This window comes from Centroberyx affinis, unplaced genomic scaffold (genome assembly GCF_046629955.1).
Source record: "Centroberyx affinis isolate AG114_WGS23_722 - 3 ecotype Tasmania unplaced genomic scaffold, CSIRO-AGI_Caff_v1 ptg004215l_1, whole genome shotgun sequence".
Lineage (NCBI taxonomy): Eukaryota > Metazoa > Chordata > Actinopteri > Beryciformes > Berycidae > Centroberyx > Centroberyx affinis.
In genome coordinates, this window is record NW_027281960.1 from 24,267 (window position 1) to 44,066 (window position 19,800).

Genomic DNA, 19,800 nt, shown 5'->3' on the forward strand with positions numbered 1-19,800 from the left:
CAATGGTTAAAATTCAAATAAACCTGCCGAGCCTCTGTTACTCCCTCGCTAGTCCAGCCCACTTCAGGCCCCAGCCAATGTCATTTTATCACAGCCAGTGTGTGTGAGCTAACGCTAGCAACACTTGCGACCGTTCAGCCTACATCATCACTAGTCAACCGGCTGGAGGCTTCACTCGGCTCATCCCCGGCGTATAGCTAACAGTTTAGCTCAAAAAACATGGCGGCCCTCAAAGTGTTGTACAGAGCGGAGAATTTACTCTTCAAAAATCTGTCTGGCCCATGCAGAACCAAATTAAACGTCGCGACCCACTCCTTGAGCAAGGTCAGTATCGAAACGCGATTAGGCTGAATTTAATTGGTTGCAGGCATGCTGTGCCCAAGAACTTCTTGGGTTAATAAAAAGGTTATAATGTAATGGAAATGGCTGCAAATTTCTGTTTTATTTGTTGCAGAGCCCTTTGGAGTCTAGTTATTTAGTTAATTTATCTTCACCACCTTTCCCTGTCTTTTTGTTTTATGTTATTTCTATATACGGTAAGTTAACTGACCCCAGTCTATCTAAAGCAACCTCGCGGTGGTCCTCGGGACATAACGTTAAACGTTACCTCATTTGCAGCCATATTTTGAACAAGGTGATTATGCATTATGTACATTTTGAACTTATATCTCACTGCTTGGATCAGTGACTTAAAAATATTTGAAGTGCATTAGTCAAACATGCTGATTGATATGTAGCACACAGTAGTTCAGGTATCAAGGTGTGTGTGTGTGTGTGTTGTAGGTGAAATGGTCACAAGCTCTTGCATAAGTCACCCCTACCAACATAGCGTCACAAACTCAAGAGAATGTTTCCATTGCGTTTATTTTACCCAGTGACTGACCAGCACCTGGACCATGTAAAGATAGCCATGTCCACAGAGAGCAGCCAGGGGAGCGTTATCATTAGTCAGGTGTAGGTGTTTGAAAAAGCTGAAGAGAATCACAGCCTACAATGTTAGGCTAAGGCAACAGTAAACATGTAGGCTAACCCCACTCTGGGCCAATCAGTAACACACATGTGGCCTCTATTTGACATGTAATTGTAGCTAGCCAATCAGTGTAATTTTGTCAGAGGAGAGTGGGGAGATGCATCATTTCCCAAAGTTTTGTTAAAATCCGATCAGTGGTGTCTGAACTATTGTGTGTGACTGTAAGATGAACATTTGTATTGACCGATAGTCTCCTCCCCAATATGATGTGTATACATCCTGAAAGCTAGCCCAAATGGCATCAAGATGTTACTGCAATTCATTTGCATTTACTTCCATCCTTAGTCCAGTTGTGACCACTTGTGCGGCAATAAGTGGCTGGTTTGTTAGGTTCTGCTGCAAAGCCTTCCTCATTGAATGGATACACAACAAATGTGTGAAATGAGACACCCAAATGTTCAGTTTTGTTTTTAAGTCAATTTGGAACAGAACATTGTACACATGTACAAGTTCACCATAGCTGTTCTGAGCGACCCTGTGGTGTGTGCCAGTGCTGCTACCATGCTCAGACTGAATTTCAACAGAAGCGTGTTATGCGGATCAAACGTGCAAATCCTAACGTACAAGTCTATAATGGTTCTACCATATGAGGCTATATACACACACATATCTGCTGTGTGTGTGTGTATATAGTCAAGGGGGAAGGCATCACATCAGAACACGTTTTTGACCAGCAATTTGGTGTGTAGCTGAAGTGTATGGTCAGAATTTACTCCAGGTTTTGCATGGATCGTGTTCGGACTCGAGATGCAAGTGAATTGCAGTGATATTTTGAGGGTGTTTGGGCTACATCAAAGCCTAACTGTAAACCAGCTTTACTTGTCTTTACAAGTGGGGGAAAAACATAATTGAGTTGTTAATTTCACTCCAAATTGAAATTTGTTACTCCAGTTACTGAGTATAAATTAGTGTTTTACGACTCACTTGGAAAACGTTTTAGATTTTTTTTGTTGTCTCTGTATAGACTAGCACTGATTCTTATGCGACATGAAAGCCAGAAGAGAAAGATCACCTGTGTGCAGGCTACTTTGTCTGGGAAAGTCTCAAATCCACCAGACTTCAAAATCTCCTGCAGCCTTGTCCAGTAGATATAATTAGTTACCACGGAGGAGTTAAAGGATAAGCGAGACGTTGGATAATGTCTAGAAAATGAAAGCCTTGATGAGGTTGACCTATTGCCTCCTGCTCCTGCTCCAGTGTTTTCTTTAGAGAATCTGCTCCCTGCTGGCAGACAGCCAATGGTCCCGCTAACTGTCCACTTGTTAGTTCGCCTGGTAGACTCTGTCAGGGAAGCTTATGGTGGTAAAACAATACAAGATTTCTTATACAAGAGTATTCAAAAACTGTCCGACCACCAGAGTTGCAATCTTAGTCCACCTTTTAAGGTTAGTGTGCTGGGATAACAATATGAGAACAACTGTGACAAGAAATTACAAATGTTTTTCACCTAGATCTTCTTAGTTTCATCACCAGTCTTGATAAAAGCCATTAAAGGATTTTAGATTAGTGTGAACTTTCTCATTGTATCCTAATCTTGAAAGTTGTACAAGGACAGTAACCACTTGGGTAAAGCAGTAGCTAGCATACAGGGACACTGTACTATGGACTGGTTAGCCTATTAGTCTGCACAGACCTGATACATGATAATCTCTAGCTATGCTTTTGAAAGACCCATTATTCTTAATCATACAAGATGGATAAGATAATGAGGACACTAGTGGAAAGTGTCATAGTTCTAAGAATATGTTGCAGTCTAGATTAGTATGTCTTGCATCTTGCATATAAATTAGCTGAGAAATCTTTATTTATTGCTTAATAGTGTAGTGTCTGGTCTTGCTGAGTCTTCCAGCTAACTCTGTTGGGTTGGAACACTGTTCTCTGTGGACTGCCCTAAATCTCCACTCCCTTTGTTGTGGGATTTGTTCAGCAGTTTTTGCTTATCTTTCCCTTTCTCAACTGTACAAACTGGATCAGCTCTGTAAGTTGTACAAACATATTGGTTCCTCTCAGGCATCTGGTCTTTTTTACCACCAACATTTAATATTTTAGGCATTTAGCTGACACTTTTATCCAGAGTGACTTACAGAGAGTCGCTATTCCTGATGGAGCTTTATGTGAAAAGACACATTTTGTAATGATTTATGCACTTCTTGGTCTGCTCTCCACAGACCTGCGGCTGTTACTTTTCCACTTCCAGCCAGAGAGATTCAAAGTTCTACTCAGACCCTACAGAGGCGGTGAAAGACATCCCCAGTGGATCCACTATTCTGGTGGGAGGTAAGATATACTTCCAAGAGCTGCTGAAGGATTAGGCTACGTGTAGCTCGGTGACAAAAAGTCTTCAAAAGCTAGTAGTACCTAAGGCCCCGGTCACACTACAGGATTATCGGGCCGATTAACACCATAATTTTACATCTCGACAATCTGGAGGGCTACCCCCAGTCTGAGGCTTGGCCAGAAGCGATGGTCCGCCCAGATTATCTTGTAGTGTGACTTCTTTATAGAGTCAATCTTAATCACACTGATCGACTCACAGATTGATCTGAGCCACCCAGATCATATCAATGATGTCAGTGACATTTCAGGAATCGGCAGGATAATCTCACTTATGTATTAAGTGTTCGATCCCTAACCCTTGCCTAATCGTCTAGTGTGAGCGTATTTAAGACTGAGAGAGCACAGCAATCTTTGAAATCCGTCACTATATGTGTGATGCAGTGTATTTTCTGAATCTGTTTTAAGTCTTCTAGTGTGATAGGGAAGGACCAGAGATTGATTTAAAATTGGGCATATAGGCCTTTTAATTAAATAACATACCACTTCACCACTGTTTTGGACCCTGCCTCTGGATGTCAGCAAGGCGTATGTGCTCTGACTTTGCACCACTTTATAGCTAAGTGAGCATGCACTCTGTGTCTGCCATGCTGGTGGATACACACACACACGCACACACACAATTTCCACAGCTCATATTTATAGTCTAGGCTGGTATGACATTGTTTAACATTTTCCACAGTGTTACACGGGGGGGGGGGGAGCCCAGATCAGCATCTGACAGAGTGTAATATTGAGTGTAATATTGTTTGACGAGGACAATTGATTACAGTTAAATCTAGGTGATCTATAAAAGACAAGTAGTCTGGACAAGTTCTTGATCTGTTTTCATAGGATGGTGTTACATTTCACTTCATGATCAGTATCTGAATATTGTACAACCAAATGAATTACTAAAGTAGTGTAACAATATTATCTTAGGTGTAGGGTAAAAAACCCCCCGAAGATAAATGAAGTAGTGTACCTGTACACTAAATCTTTAATCCCATTGAGTTTACTGAGAGTGAAAGTCACTGTCCAAGTATCATATCATATTACTTACTATTTTTTCTGTTCTAACACAGGCTTTGGGTTGTGTGGTATCCCAGAGAATCTTATCAACAGTTTACTGAAGACTGGTGTTAAGAGTCTCACAGCAGTCAGCAACAATGCTGGGTAAGTGCGTGTGGGTTGGTGGATGGGCGGGTGTGTGTGTGTATGTACATGTACATGCTTTTGTGCAGGTGGTTTAAGTGACGTGGGTCTACACTGTCTTTATATGAGCTAGCACACTATGCAGGTGCCTGCATGTAACCCTACACCTAAACCATGTGGTGCATTCCATGGTGGTATGTGATTTTGACAACCATGTTGTCAAGCCGTCACCACCACTCCAAAAACCTGACTTGTGTTTCTACAGTAAATGTTGTTGATAGAGAAAAGTTTTGTTTCAGTCCTGCCATGCCTGATTTCATATCTGAATCTGGCAGCACTTGTAGTAATGTGTAATTTGAGAGTTATTGTTATGTAAGAAATTTGATGTAGTATAATTCAAGAGATCAGCTTTTTTTTGTTTTACTTTCACCAGTTTTGGAGTCAAATTATAGTTGTCACCTGTATGGTGTGTCTGTACCCCCACAAAAATAGATCTAAATCTTATTTTGCCTCAGGAGTTAATGTTTTGGGCAAGATTTATTGTTGCAGTCACGGTTAAGTCTAATAACTTAGTGTAATTTCCAGTTGTATCATGTAAAGTTTCATCTAACATTGGGTCAGCTATATTGTGTAATATATCATTGTGTTACACAGATTGGTACATTCCTCTCCTGTCTCTGTAGATATCAAAGTCCTGCTTATTGCCTCTGACAAATGCCCAGATGTAAGTTAGATAGTAAGATAAGTTATTGGTGGTGGAATCAGAAGGAAAAGGCGTGTCGCAGCGAGGGCCTTTATTTTCATGGCCAGACGATGTAGGCCATGATGTGTGTTTTTGCTCGCAGACAGTAGGATGGAGTCTCTGGAAATTGTGTCTCCTTCCAGATACAAGATCTCATGCAGACTGATACAGAGTATTGGGTGAATCTGCCTTTTAAAGGAGGAATGTACGTGTCAAGGAGAGAAAGAGCAAGTGTTATATTTGGAGGCCTGCGCACCAGGCGTTGATTAAAGCCTGGTTACATGAATGCATAGTAATTTTCCATTACAGTCTGCAGTATCTCTCAAAACATGAATTAATAGGAATGTAACGATTCATTCAGCTAACATTTCTGTTCCGTACACAATACTGGGTTCACGGCTCAATATTATCACAAAATTTAAGCAAAATCTGAATGAAGACAATAATCCTGTTTTTATTTCTGAGGGAAAACAAAGATGCACACTATAAAGAGGGTAACTACATGTTTGGCTACAATTTTAAAGCTTTTAAGACCTTCTAATGCAACTGAAACTAAAATTTAAGACCAATTTCATCCCCAGATAAGCATGGAAAAAAAACAGTATGCATAAGTATGCATCTGTGCAACAAGAGAGAGGTATCTCACCAAGAACTAGTGCTAAGAGAAACGGCTACGTTGTGATGTCCTTGTCCATGGTTCAGCATGTTGCTAATGCTGCCTGGCAAGGCAAGGCTCTCGTACAATACTTGCAAACAGTCTTTATCTTGTCAGTTGTCTTGTTGCCGTTTTCTTCCGTAATTAGAAACCCAAAACTCTGCCACGCAGCAGACTTAAGAGTTTTTCTGAATTGTTTACACAGCAACATTGGAATTTGAGACAGTGACCAAAACCTCACACTCATCTAACCTCATGACACTATAAACCCTTAAACAAATTCTGCAAAAATACAAGAACATTTTCTGCTTTTCACTCAGACTGCAATTCTAAATCACACTTTTTTTTCAAAACACTACACACAATTTTGTGTATTTGACACAATCTCAATGACTAAAATCTCTTCTGTTCACATGTAAAGCACTGCCATTCATATTGCTAAACTGAAATTCTAGTGAACTACAGGTTCAACTTTCTGGTAGAAGAAGACCGGAGTGTTTAAAACCAGTGCATAAGTGGTAGCACAGAGTGTCTTCCATTTGTGGGTCAGGTGCCAGAGTCAAATTGTGGGAAGATTAAATTTGCTCCAAAGAATGTGGTTAAGCATCATGAGGATATGGATATGGTTGCATCAATAGATTAAGTATTTTGACTGAACAAATTTTGTATAAAATTGGTTGATGGAATAGCCTTTCAAAATTCCTGCGACATTAGGCTGAATAATTGCTCTGGGTCATTAACTTTTGTAGCCTGAAAAACACTGGCCCAGGAATGTCGACAGTTTTTACAGACATTACTCACCACTAGACTTTTCTCTTGGACTTTATCATATTGATTCTGGGAACAGATGAACAAATTTCCTGTTAAGCAAACATTTTGAGCAAGACCTTAACGTTGAACATCCATTGCTCCCCTAAACCTTTTCCAAGTGCAGCCAATAGTTCATGTTAAGGAAGTTTAACCAAGGTATGGAGACATATGGTAATCTCTCTGGAAAAACCACCATATTTTCTAAGAAATTATTTTATTTAGTTTCTGAATGTTATATGAAGTGTGAAACCTTTTACACATTGTACAGTGTGTCTGTAGTTTGAAACTATGAGGATATTAATAGTGGTTAGTTAGTGGGAACTACCTAGTTTAAGCCTGGCCCTGCTTCCTAATCAAAGTACATTTCTGTATCTGAGGATATGAGCATACTGGTTTGACTATAGGGCTGATAGTAGAAGAGAGACATGCATGTATAGGCACATATTTCAACAAGGGGAGGGGAGTGGAAAATTGAGTATTATGTTTATGCTATCTTAGCAGTAATAACTTGGACATGACAGCCAATAGAGATCGATCTTGCTCATGCTGATCACTTGTTTCATAGAACCTGCTTTATGTCCACTGCTGAATCTTGTTAACTTTCCTGGATCTGTAGACCTATGAGGGGAAGGAGGTGGTTATGTAATATTTAATTTTAGATGACTCCTGACGCTGAAAACTCCCTCAGCTTGCTCCGTGTTGAATGTCTCCATGGTTTGTAAATCCCCTTCACTGAAACTGGCCAAACAAGTCAATTAACTCACTCACTGCTTTCCGGTTTCAGGGTTTTGACCTTACACTTGTTATTAGTGAGGAAAAATATAGAAATTATATTTGAGAGGGCATTCTTGACTGTGGTTATGGGCAAGTCACAATACACACTAATGACTGCTGTCGTGGAAATCCTGGCGCAGGGAGGTAATAAAGGAAATGCTGATTCTTGAATAAAGCAAAATATGCAGATGTAGTTTTTGTGAATGTAGAAGTTTTAAATTTGTTCGTATTAACCTGTAAGAATATGAGGAGAATGGCTTTACATATTCTGGTATACAGGAAACATTGAACTTTGTGTTATGAAAAGAAGAACAGTGGTTTCAGTCATCAATAAAGGTCTTATATGCTGTTTTTACAACCTTCATATTGCTGTAGAATTTTTAGTAGCAGCAGCAGTGAGGGGCAAGGGTGATTTTGTTCCTGGAACCAGTTGCAGTATCCGTTACACAAGCCTATGTCATGTGGTTTAAAAAGTGCTCCTATTTGGACACTGATCATGATATATGGATTAATTGTACCAAAATGTCTCTATATTTACTAGTCAACAATAACCCCAGGTGATGAGTCTTCATTGCCTTGTAAATTTTGTAGCAGTCGGGGCAGTTTTCAAGCTGTAGTGGGCTACTGCTGCTGAATGAAAGTAAGGGAACCGCTGCTATTTTTCTTCATAGAGCACTCTGGCACAGTGGGCTCTTTATGTAGTGTAATATGAGATGAGTGCAGTGCACAAGGGCAAAGCTGCGCGCTCACAGAACAGTTACCCCCTGGAGCTTTATGTTTCTTTTATAACCAGCTGCTTTAGGAACTTTACAGAGAAGGCGCAGACTTTATGGGCCGTAACTTTTGTGTTTGAGATTACAGCTGCAACTTGCTCTGATCAGCTTGCAGATGGTATTTAGCTTGGGACATTTGTGTATTCGTTCTGCACTGAAATGTCCCTGACACGAGAGTCCAGCCACGTGATGTGGCATTTTGAAGTTGATAAGATTTTCGTCCGCTAAGGCACATGCATGCACATCAGTTTCACAAGTACACAAGCACACAAATGCAAACACTGGTTGAACTTGACACACCCTCCCCATAGGCTACCTGTGTGTGTGTGTGTGTGTGTGTGTGTGTGTGTGTGTGTGAGTGAGACAGGGTACTTATCACAGTCATCTGTTTTTAGTATTCAGAGCACACATGACCTAGATATCTTGTCAGCTGACCTGGGAGTAGAGTGAAGGACAAAGCAGTTGTGCCCACTTCCCAGCTTCTTTGGAACACAACTGTAGGATACTTGGAAAACCCATTCTCCTCACTAATAAGCACAGCTTTCCTCTTTTATTGTCTCTGATTAGCAGGAACAAAGACAAGGAAGTAGACTAAGGCAAGAATGAATAACTAATATTCAGACAAAAGTTTTTACATTTTGTTTTTTGCAAATTTAGTTTATACCAAGAAGTAGGTTGGTTATAGAAACAAACTTTCAATATGATTTGATTAGCCTGCGTCCTCAGATGAATATTGCCTGCACCAAGGCAGTGTGGGAAATACTTGATAAGATGTTTGATAAGACAAGGATTTTACTCTTATCTTGCATCACAAGACATTGCTCTGATTAAAGCAGTTTTATATGTTTTATTCTGTTGTGTCTTGTCTTTATAGGTTAATGACTGACTGATCTCACAGTCAGTCCTTTCATTGCTGCAGTAGCACTTAAATTGACATGGAGAGTTGGCCCTTTCCGTGGGCATTTCAACAACTCTAGTGACATAATAACTTTCATTGGTCACACAAAGCTGGAAAAAAAATGTCACAGGTCTATGTTTAGGAATATGGATTTAGAGTTTGTCTTTCTGTGTCTTGAAATCATCATAGTTTGTCCAGGTCTGATGATCTGTAACTGTGACACATCCTACATTATCACTTGAACCAGGCTTGACCTAAACTTGACACCAAGATGACCATTACAGCTTTGTTAAGATGCAGTTTGTCACCAGCCCTGGTCATGGGCCCAGTGATACAATGGATCTTTATAGGTCTGCAGTAGACATCTTCTGTGTCTAGCTCTAGCTATGTTTTGTATGTGTGTAGTAACAACTGTGCATTCTGTGCAGTTTCCAAACTTGAGGTAAGCAAAGAGTTGCGCACAATGATTATCACAGTCTTGGCTTGTGACCACTCCTGGCCCTGCAGCTGTATTTGGTTTCATGAGCTTTCATTATGACTGTGGATAGGCTGCAGTTGGACTGTGCTTTGCCTGTCTGTAAGATGAACTGATGGAGTTTTACAGATCAGTCGGCCTGGCCCAGATTTGACCTTGAATAATGTCTTTGAGCTGCATAACAGTTTCTGGGAAGAAAAAATGGAAACTTGTAGGCAAAGAATTGGAATAAATGAGAGTCTTACGTAAGCAGTTGGGGAAATAGAAGAAGTTGGTGGACAGTCGTTTGTTTGGGTTTGCGCTGTGAAACTTCCTAAACTAGGTCAGAGGCTTTTAAACTCTCTGTGGACCCAGTCAAATCCCGTGGGCTACTGTATGGGCTAGCCTAATAAAATTTGCACTGTTTTTAGACTAACAACTCTCTAGCCTACAATCCAATACAATTTGCTCAGTTTATTTGACATTGTATCAACAAGGGAAGTGTTTTTTTTCCTCCCAAAAATGAGAGTGGGCAGTCTACTCACCTTTTTAAGATTGGTGTTATTTATTTAGACAGTGGGCAAGTAGAGAGGGAAACGGTAGGTGAGATTCAGGAGAGAAAGCTCTGGAGGGATTTGGTCCAAGGCTAGTGGTGGCACACCTGTGGTTGCAGAGGTGGGGAACTTCACCACTCTACCTGTGGGTACTGTTGGCAGTCTGACATTTCCAAAGTTCAGCACCCTGTGCATGTTTGTGTGTTTCTTTAGAGTGGATAACTTTGGCCTGGGCCTGCTCCTCCAGACCAAGCAGATCAAGAGGATGATCTCGTCGTACGTCGGGGAAAATGCAGAGTTTGAGAGACAATATCTGGCTGGGGAGCTGGAAGTGGAACTGACGCCACAGGTTGGTCAGAAAACACATGGACGCGCACACACATGAATGCACACAAAAATAAAATAAACCCTAACCCACGCAAACCAAATTTGTTCAAGAAAACCCAAGATTAAAGTTGCTTGTAAAGTGCAGTCTTGACATGCTAAACTCCAACATCCAGATGATGCGATTTCATGCTCCAGAGTAACAAAGGCATGCAGTGGGCTTTTTTTGTGTCTGTTACACTCATTCCATCGTGTGAACTCTTCCTCTACCTCAGGGCACCCTGGCAGAGAAGATCAGGGCAGGGGGTGCTGGGGTTCCTGCCTTCTTCACAGCCACTGGCTATGGTACACTGATCCAAGAGGGAGGCTCTCCCATCAAATACAACAAAGATGGCACCATTGCCATCGCCAGTGAAAAGAGAGAGGTGAGGACGCTGCCTTAATTCACCATGTTGGTTGTGCCAACATGGCGCAACCAACATGTTATCAAACCAAACATGTTTTTCCTCACCATGTCTTCCACTGGAATAGGCATGGGCTTGGCATTTATCACACTTTCAATAGCTGTTCAACCCTGAGGCCAATGCTATCACTCATTGCTTGAATTGTGATGTCATCATTGTGCGCAGGTGCGGGAGTTCAACGGCAGGAACTACATCATGGAAAAGGCCATCACTGGAGACTTTGCTCTGGTCAAGGCCTGGAAGGCCGACAAGGCTGGAAACGTCATTTTCAGGTAGCTCTCGAAACACAACCCCATCAATATAATGCAAATAGAAGAGTTTTCAGTTACACTGAAGTCAACATAAATATTTCCTAATCACACACATTAACATTAGCACAAGCATATTCCATCACAGCAATGCCAGTATTTACCATTTTAAATGGTTTAAGCCTCTTCTCGCCTCAGAGCACATTTGACTAGTCTTAATCACCATGTCATGTTTGCACAACAAGCAGCACATGCTGCTGGAGTCATGTGATCAGGGTGGAACAATAGTTTAAGGGGAAGTGGTGCAGGTATTTTTTTTCCTATTCGAGATGTATAGTCAGCAAAGGGGATTCACTTAGTTGGACCTTGACCTTACCATGAGTCATTCATAGTCAAAGTTAAAAAATATGGTGGTATGGACTGATACTAATCAGTAGATGTAGAATCTTTCATGTTTTTCTTATTGGTTTGTGGACTAGCTATAAGAGATTTAAGATATGAGACAGTTTAGATCTTGCACTAGTCAAATGTAGGCCAAAATAACAGATCATTGATTAGGCCTATTCATACACATCCTTATTAGTTACTGTACAGTGTAATCAAGTATAGGCCTACCTGGCTACCACTACTCACAAGGCCCCAATAAGGTATCCTGCACCAATCTGGTCACAGTTAATCACAAGTTACATGCCTGTTCTCCTCAAAATGAGAATTATTGAAATTAGTATATGCAGTTCAGTCTTTCTCCACAAGATAGCAGTGTCCTCTAGTAAACTACCAGCTTATACAACTGGTGAGCCCTCAGTCGCCTTCAAACCACATTTTGAGCATGTTTTCAGTCTGAATTGCAGGCATGGTTACTCCCTATTGATTTTCAGGTTCAATGTTGCCAAAATGTTACTTTAATGTAATTTTATTAAGAACCTAATTCTCTACTTGGTTTAATATTGCCCCTTTCTTGCTCTTTTAGGAAAACAGCCAGGAACTTCAACCAGCCCATGTGCAAGGCAGCCAAAACCACAATAGTAGAGGTATGCACGTCCAATTCCACAATCACCAGCTTGTAGCCCTGCTGTCTGTTTGTTTGCCTCCATGGCGTGAGACACAACAATTCTGAACACATGTATATAGGACAGTGCAGTTAAATTGCTCTGAAAGGCTATAACCCACATTGTTGTTAATGTTACTATTAGTAGTCAAATAGCAGTGTTTCTTTTATACTGATTTAGCTGTCATAGCCTCCACAGCTGGACAACTGCCCCAACAGAAAAATGTATTTACAATTTGAAATGCACGATTTGGCCTTATTGCTCAGCACAACTTTGCAATTGCAATTTCAGCACAACTGTCTATATATCATGGTATAAATATCCAAATTGTGCCATTCTTAAACTGCAACACCTACTGGGACTGATCCTGGAATGGACCCAAGAGCAAACCTGGGTGTCAACCAGAACCAAAATTTCCCCCATCACCCACATCTACAAAAAAAAAATCTGCAGAGAACAAAATAATACTTTTAATGCTAGTTTTGACTGTAGACAGTGAAGGGAACTAGTAGTGAAAACTGCCACAGCATAGCATCACTTGAAATATGCAAACTCAAGCAGTATTCCCAGCACAGCACCCTATAGATCCATCTACCTGCAAAGGACAAGCTACAAAATAAGGGGTTTTTCCCTTGTTTGTTAAACTATAGGTTTGGGCTCTTGTAAGGGTGTATGGGCTGAAAATATCCCCTTAAATAGGCTATAGTCCATATTATTATGAATATTACTCTTGGTACTCAGAGATTATTCATAGGTGAGACTGTTTAAACTCTAACCACATAACTTGAATGGAGTAGGGTTAGAACAGTCCTTCCACTGTTTGCTATGGTAATTTGGCTGGTACACCATAAAATGGCAACTATGGCATTTTAAGGGTTAGTTGCTATGGTGACAACGCAAGTCCAGGCATTCAGGCCGTAAAGTGTGTCACACTTTAACCCCTTAAATGATATAAACTAACATAGCTTAGCCTACCTTTAGTGGAGAAGAAAAGTTAGCATTTGCTAACTTCAAACAGCTAACTGACATCGGCTGAAACGGATCAACTCAACTATAACCACTTCTACTAATTGCACAGATGTCAACTTGTAAAAGACCACCACCTAGTGGTGGCGTGAGTGACAACTCAATTCAGCTGCAAAACCTCTCGCCTCAGTGACTTGCCGTAAGTTGGTTTGGCAACAGTACACATAAAAATGGCTGCTGCTCCAACCATCCAGGAACGTTGATTTGAATGGGAAAGACCGTTCTATCCATTCAAGTTCTGTGGCTGTAACCAAAATTCTTACTACTTATTTGCATAGCCAAAACACATGTGAGGATGTCACGCCGTATCAGGGCTATGTATGTCTACCTAGTTTCATTCCATCTCTCTGTCTCTCTCTGACAGAGACAGACACATGCAGCCTCTCAGAATGGCCTCTAGTTTCACAGTTTCACTAGTAAGCACAAGCTTCACACCTCCCATATAGAAACTGCTTGATTCGGATAGCAGCAGGGGGAAAAACTGTGCGAAAACCATAAAGTTTAGTTGCGAAAATATCTATGTGGGGAAGGGTCGCTCACCAAGCACCTCTCATTTTCAGTTAATTCAAGGCTGTTGGTTATTAAATTTATACTGCTGATTAAAAAGGTGACGCTAGCAGGATTTGAAGTGTCTGTAATTGGAGACCATACTTTTTTTTATCACTGTAGAGCTGTTGTGTGGGCTTTTTGGTGGACTGATTACTGAAACGTTACCGCTCATTTTGTCTTGCATCGTCACTAGTCCAGTGCAGTAGTGATGATGATGACCATGATGGTGACAGACATGATGATTGAGAATGATGGAGAATCAGTGTTATGCTATGATAGAAAGTGCCCAATTTTCTTTTACAGGGATGTGTGACGTCAGCTGGAGTTGTGATGTAGTGGGGAGTGACATGAATGATAAAGCAGCTCCGCGCTGAGAGAGAGAAGATGAGATGTAATCATAATTGCTTGGGTTTAATATTGAACTGTCAGCTTCAACCTTTGCGTGTCAGAATCATTTTCTGAGGGGATGGAGCGGTTATTTGCACTGACCAATAGCATTCAAGTTTGTTGATCACATGCATGTCTCAAAGGACTTTACAGAGAATGAGCCTAACTAGATCTAACTGATCAACAATCAGCCATAGAACAGAATGATACAGGTCAAGCATCTGGAAAAAGCACAAGACACACAAAGCAGATTTTAGCAAAACATAATAGCCGACCTATATTTTTTCCTCATTCCTAAGTAACTGTCCAAGATTGTTTTCGAGGCATTTCTACTTTATTAGATGCCATACTGTGGAGAGTGGCAGGAATGATAGGAGAGAGAGAGAGAGAGGGAATGACATGATAAAAGTTGTGAGCCGTATTCAAACCCACAATATCACAGATACATGGTATACAACCGAGCCCACTGAGCTAACAGGATGCCCCTGATATACTTCAGTTAACAAGGTCTGAGAAAAGTTGACAGCCCCAGAAAACTCATATAAAGACAAAAATAATTGCATGACTTAATTTTTTAAACAGGGACAAGAGTATAGAATAACACAGCTTTTTAATGGAGCACTAGACGTAGGTGTATAGCCTTAAGAGATGTTATTATAAATGGCCTATTTACAAAAAGGAATTGATGCCGCGTCTCAATTAATTAACCACACCCAAAACACTTTTCCCAACCTTGTGTGAGATCATAAAGTATCATCCCAGCTTAGAAATGAAAGCTCTGCATTTGCATCCAAACTTCAATCCTTTGAAAATTTGATTTGGTATTCCCTGCCTGCTCCAAAACCAGACTGTACCAAACAACTGTGTCAATTTTAGCCGTAGTCTTTGAAGATCTGTGCATTTCTCTCAGTTTTCATTTCCCGGGCTAACAAATAGTCGGTTCAGACACTTGTCGTCTGCATATCAAATAAATGCTTTTATCCAGCCAGTCATCTAAATTGTGCTGCAGTCATGTGAATTATATCAAACATTTCTTTTAAATTTGGAACAGGCATTCATTTAATTTTAAAACTGTCTTTCTCTCGTTCTGTAGTTATCAAATTGTTTTTTTTTACCATGTTGTATTTTAGTGTGACAGCATAACCTCAGACTGAGAAGAGAATTCAAAAACTGTCTTTGATCCTCGTCCTTTTCATATTTATAGAAATGCCTAATCTGAAAACAGCATTTAAAATGTGAATTTAGCATTTACTAGATGTATCTTTAAGGACTTGGAGTCCCATTATTGCTGTCTGAACTCTTTCTTTTGTCATCCTACCTGGTGATTTGTGAGAGTGCATCTGCTATTTTTTATGGTGCTATTTTTTTATGGTACTCTTTTTATGGCGGCACGCACAACACATGAGCATTATCTATGAGAAGCCTACTTATTGGGGACAATAAAGTAATAGGCCTATATTGCCATACCCATTAAGAGCCTTTTATCTCTGATATCAAAGCAGTTATGGTCTCTCTGAAAATAAATTTATCTTCAGGATTCAGAGCATGCCCTGTTATAAATCTGGCGATGTGCTGTCAATATTGATCCTGCTGTCACTGTGCGTTGGGTCAGGCTGTGAGAACAGAGAACAACCCGGAGTCAGGTGTTTTTGAAGCCACTCTATGTATTTTGTGTTTTCTGTCACCCCAGGGAACTGTGCAACAAGCACGGGAGGAGCCTTCTTTGTGTGTACGCCAGAATTGTCAGACTGTGTGTGTGTTGTACACTGTAAAGCAGAGGTGCTGTTGAGCTGCTATTCAGTATCTACTGGACCAGATTCCAGTATTTGTAGCTTATAGACGGCCTAGAAGGCTCAAACTCTTTAGGGGCTGAGCTACTAACTGTCCTCCATGTCCTCCACTGGCAGGACTGTAGATACTGCACGACTCCAGCTAGAACACAGCAGTTTAGACAGCAATAAACAGCAAGGCCAAACTGTGGAAATGACTGTCAATGATGACATTTTGATGCTGAGAAACATAGCCCACTTGTGCTTGGAAAGGTCTGCACAACCTCACGACTATACAAAAGTGATTTGATCGAGGGTCACAACTGGCTAACCAAGGCTAACGGTAATTTTTATGCTGTTAGCATTTTGTGACCCTCGATCAAATCACTTTTTATAGTCTTGCAGTCATCTGACAACAGATATGTCAGTGACAACACCTGCATTGTGTCATACGCTATCTTGAAACACAAAATAAGTGATCATAGACGAAGTCAGAGATGACAGAAAGTTGACTTTTTAACATTGCTTGCAATGTTTGTGAAAAGGGTCTATGGTTGGACTCTTGCAGACTGAAGTCATGGACAAATTCACAGCTCTCCTATCCAAAGAGGGTGGCAACGGTTTTAGGGGAAATTTGTGACAATGCTACTCCTCCGAACTGAGGTAACTTCAGTTGCAAAAGTGCAAGAGAGTTGGAAACCCACAGTGTGCGATGTTTATAAAATCAAACCAGTGAATAGACATATAATGTGATAGAATGTGGGTAAATAATGAATACTCAGTTCTGCATTATTTAATAAAATGCATACAATAAAGTGGTACAGATTTATAAACATAATTGTTGCTTACAGATTTATACTCAAGATATGTGCCACTATATAGTAGCTTTAATGTTTTTCAAAGGGATTTTATTTTATTTGTTTTGAACTATACTCATGAATTTTCAACTAAACATGTCACTTTTAATTTACATTCTGGGCAGCTCCTTCACTAAAGTCTGCAATGATGAAGACTCAATGAAAGTACACATAATGCATGAAAACCAGCTGAAGTCCATATTTAGTAAGATTCTGGGAGACGTATTGATATGATCCCCAGCTAGTCTTATCACCTCTGTTCACTTATGGCTAATCAACTGTCTTTCAGACAGTTGTCAGTCAACATTCAGCAAAATGAAGCACATAGATCATAGATAAACATTCCGGAATTATGGTTAAGTCCTTTTCATATTATACAGTTACTGACCAATACAAATTTAAAATGGCCTCCACCACTCTCATTCTCTCAGCTCAGTGACCCAGTGCCATATAGTTTCTGCCCCTAGCCTAATTCTGAATTCAGAAACATAAATCTACTTTTTGTGTTTTTTCTTTTTTTTTCTGAATTCATATCAGAAGTGGCAGAAAAGACGTTGGAAGACAAGAATACAGAAAAGCACATTGAAAATTACCAGATCATCACCAGCTCCTGCCATGGTTGCTAGGCAACCAAACCTTGCTATTCAATTGTTGAATGTTCCATCGTATCCAGCTGGTCCAGTTATTTCCTTATCGCAGGTACAATGAAAGGCCCCAGTGCATTGTGGATATAATACGCCGGGGACTGAATGAAAGCAGCGTTTTCTACTGTTGTTCGATTATCACTCACGGTAAACCATTCTGCTCTTCTCTGTTGCTGTTGGCATGGAATGGCAATTGTGTGTGTGTGTGTGTGTGTGTGTGTGTGTGTGTGTGTGTGTGTGTGAATAAATGTACTTATGTGTTTAGTTCTTTCAGCAAGGCCAGCAGAAGTTTAATTGGATATGAATGAGCTCCATCCTCAGGGGTTTCAGCATCAGCCTTCCTCTGTATGTCTGTGCTGAAATGAAAATAGCGGTCATTACTCAGGTTACTCAGTCAGGGCTGAAGAAGGATATTGTTTTGTACTTAAGACTTTACTGCTATCGCAACACCAAGACCTTCACATTTTGCATGAAAGAAGTGATGTCAGTTTTGGTCATGAATTGGGCCACTGTAGGTATTGAGTTAGTTTTGTTTTTAACAGAAATTGAATTAATTTGTGTTATCATATTCAGGCTTTTCTTTAGAACGTAATTCCTTGTTTGCTTGCTGCAGGAATTTCAATTATTTGTCACAGCCAACATGCATGTCATGCCGTTTTACAGTGTCTGCTGGGCCTTGGTGAGTCTTGTTGTCTGTTTGTTGAATTGTGCCCTTGATGAGCTCCATAAGCTCAGACTACTATTGTTGGAAAGTAATCACAGATCCATTTTTTTCCCATCATTTCCTGCCTAAAGAGATTGATGAATAGGCCTGTGTGTGATTAAGATGTACTGAATGGGCTTGTGTGTGATTAAGATGTTCTGAATGGGCTTGTGTGTGATTAAGATGTTCTGAATGGCATTCTCTCCATTTTGTACCAATTTGGAAAAGCTGTTTCATAAAATGGGTAAGGAATTCTAGTGTACAATATATCATTTTTACAGCCCTTTTCTAACTCGACACTAAAATGTAAAAAAAAAAAAATGGTTTATAGTATTTCTTTAATGGGGTTTATGCAAGCCAGACCAAACAAATTGATATAAATCCAATACAGTAAGAGCTAAATTTTATGGTGTAGTATCTCTACAAGGGCAAGTATGCAGTCCTAACTTTTGGTCCACTATAGTGTCAGACAAAAGCTGGAAACAAAGTTAACAGTTTCCTGAGGATAGAAAACACTTTTCTGACTTAACAACTCCTATTTCAGCTGAAGCCTCCCCAGAGCAAATGGTGGTAATTGCAGGGCTGGCTGAGCTACAACCACAAATTGCTGTAATATCAGTGGACAGATTGGTATAAAAGCCTCCACTCCTGATTCAACCATTTTTTTTTTTTCCCCAAGTGTGCTTTTGCTTGATTGTATGCATGTATTGAAGAAAATAAATCACGATGACACTGATAACGCAAACCTTACACATCCATTTACTAGAGACTTGAGATATGACAGTATGCTTTGCTAATGTATCTCCATCATGGATGGGCAACTTTGACTGATGGTGATGTCAGGAGGTGTCCATGCAAGCTACGTTATTCGGAGGTGTTGGGACTGAGTTAATTCCAAAAGCATGAAAACATTAGGGTTTGATAGCTGCATTTTAGCTATGTAGACCACATATTTTTTCACTCATTCACACTTAATGTGCCAGGGAGAGCTCATAATCCAGCAGTAACATTGAAAGCATACAGAGCAGCGAATCACTTCTCGAATTTCATTGTGATTGCCCCTCTTCGTATTTCCTCCTACCTGTATCTGTTTTTTTCTACCGATAGTGAAGACAATGGAGCCCAGATGTCACTGAATTTGTGGTGAAATTTCCCATCACATGAGTTTCAGAGAAAGTAAAGTTTACAAAGCACGCCACTGACATTTAGTGTTTCGGTGGTCAAACGCAGAACTCTGAATGTTCATACCGCTGAAGCTACACCATACACACCTGTGGCGTAGCTTTGATGCAGAAGTACAACTTGCCCTTTACAGCTGACTTGAAGCATTATGGTCCTGGAGGTAGCACACAGTTTGAATTATTTGTTTCTGACATTCCTAGAAGGCGTTGTAAACCCAAGAAGAAGATATAGTTTAGGTGAGGGGTAACAGGGGGAAGGTCACTTTCAAGAGCCAGAAACTAATCCAAATTTAGATCAAGGATTTTTCTGTTTCTGCTTGTCTGTGAGTGTCTGTCTTTCTTAGTTTAGGCACGGGTGCAAAATTTTCTGCACATGTAAGCGTAAAATTGATGTTGGAGTCAGAGTGAAGTGGATGTGGTCTCTGGACTGCCAGCTGCACA

At 40.4% G+C, this 19,800-nt stretch overlaps 1 protein-coding gene across 1 annotated transcript in view; it reads left to right on the forward strand.

Annotated features, from left to right (window-relative positions):
• The first annotated feature begins 125 nt into the window (after positions 1–125).
• The window catches only part of oxct1a (3-oxoacid CoA transferase 1a), a 58,047-nt gene continuing 38,372 nt past the window's right edge, over positions 126–19,800 (forward strand). The window contains exons 1-7 of the mRNA XM_071543060.1: positions 126–324; positions 3,199–3,307; positions 4,429–4,519; positions 10,372–10,507; positions 10,758–10,907; positions 11,112–11,218; positions 12,165–12,225. Of these exons, the coding sequence (XP_071399161.1) occupies positions 220–324; positions 3,199–3,307; positions 4,429–4,519; positions 10,372–10,507; positions 10,758–10,907; positions 11,112–11,218; positions 12,165–12,225 (759 nt within the window). The 5' untranslated portion in view covers positions 126–219. The remainder of the gene's footprint in view (positions 325–3,198; positions 3,308–4,428; positions 4,520–10,371; positions 10,508–10,757; positions 10,908–11,111; positions 11,219–12,164; positions 12,226–19,800) is intronic.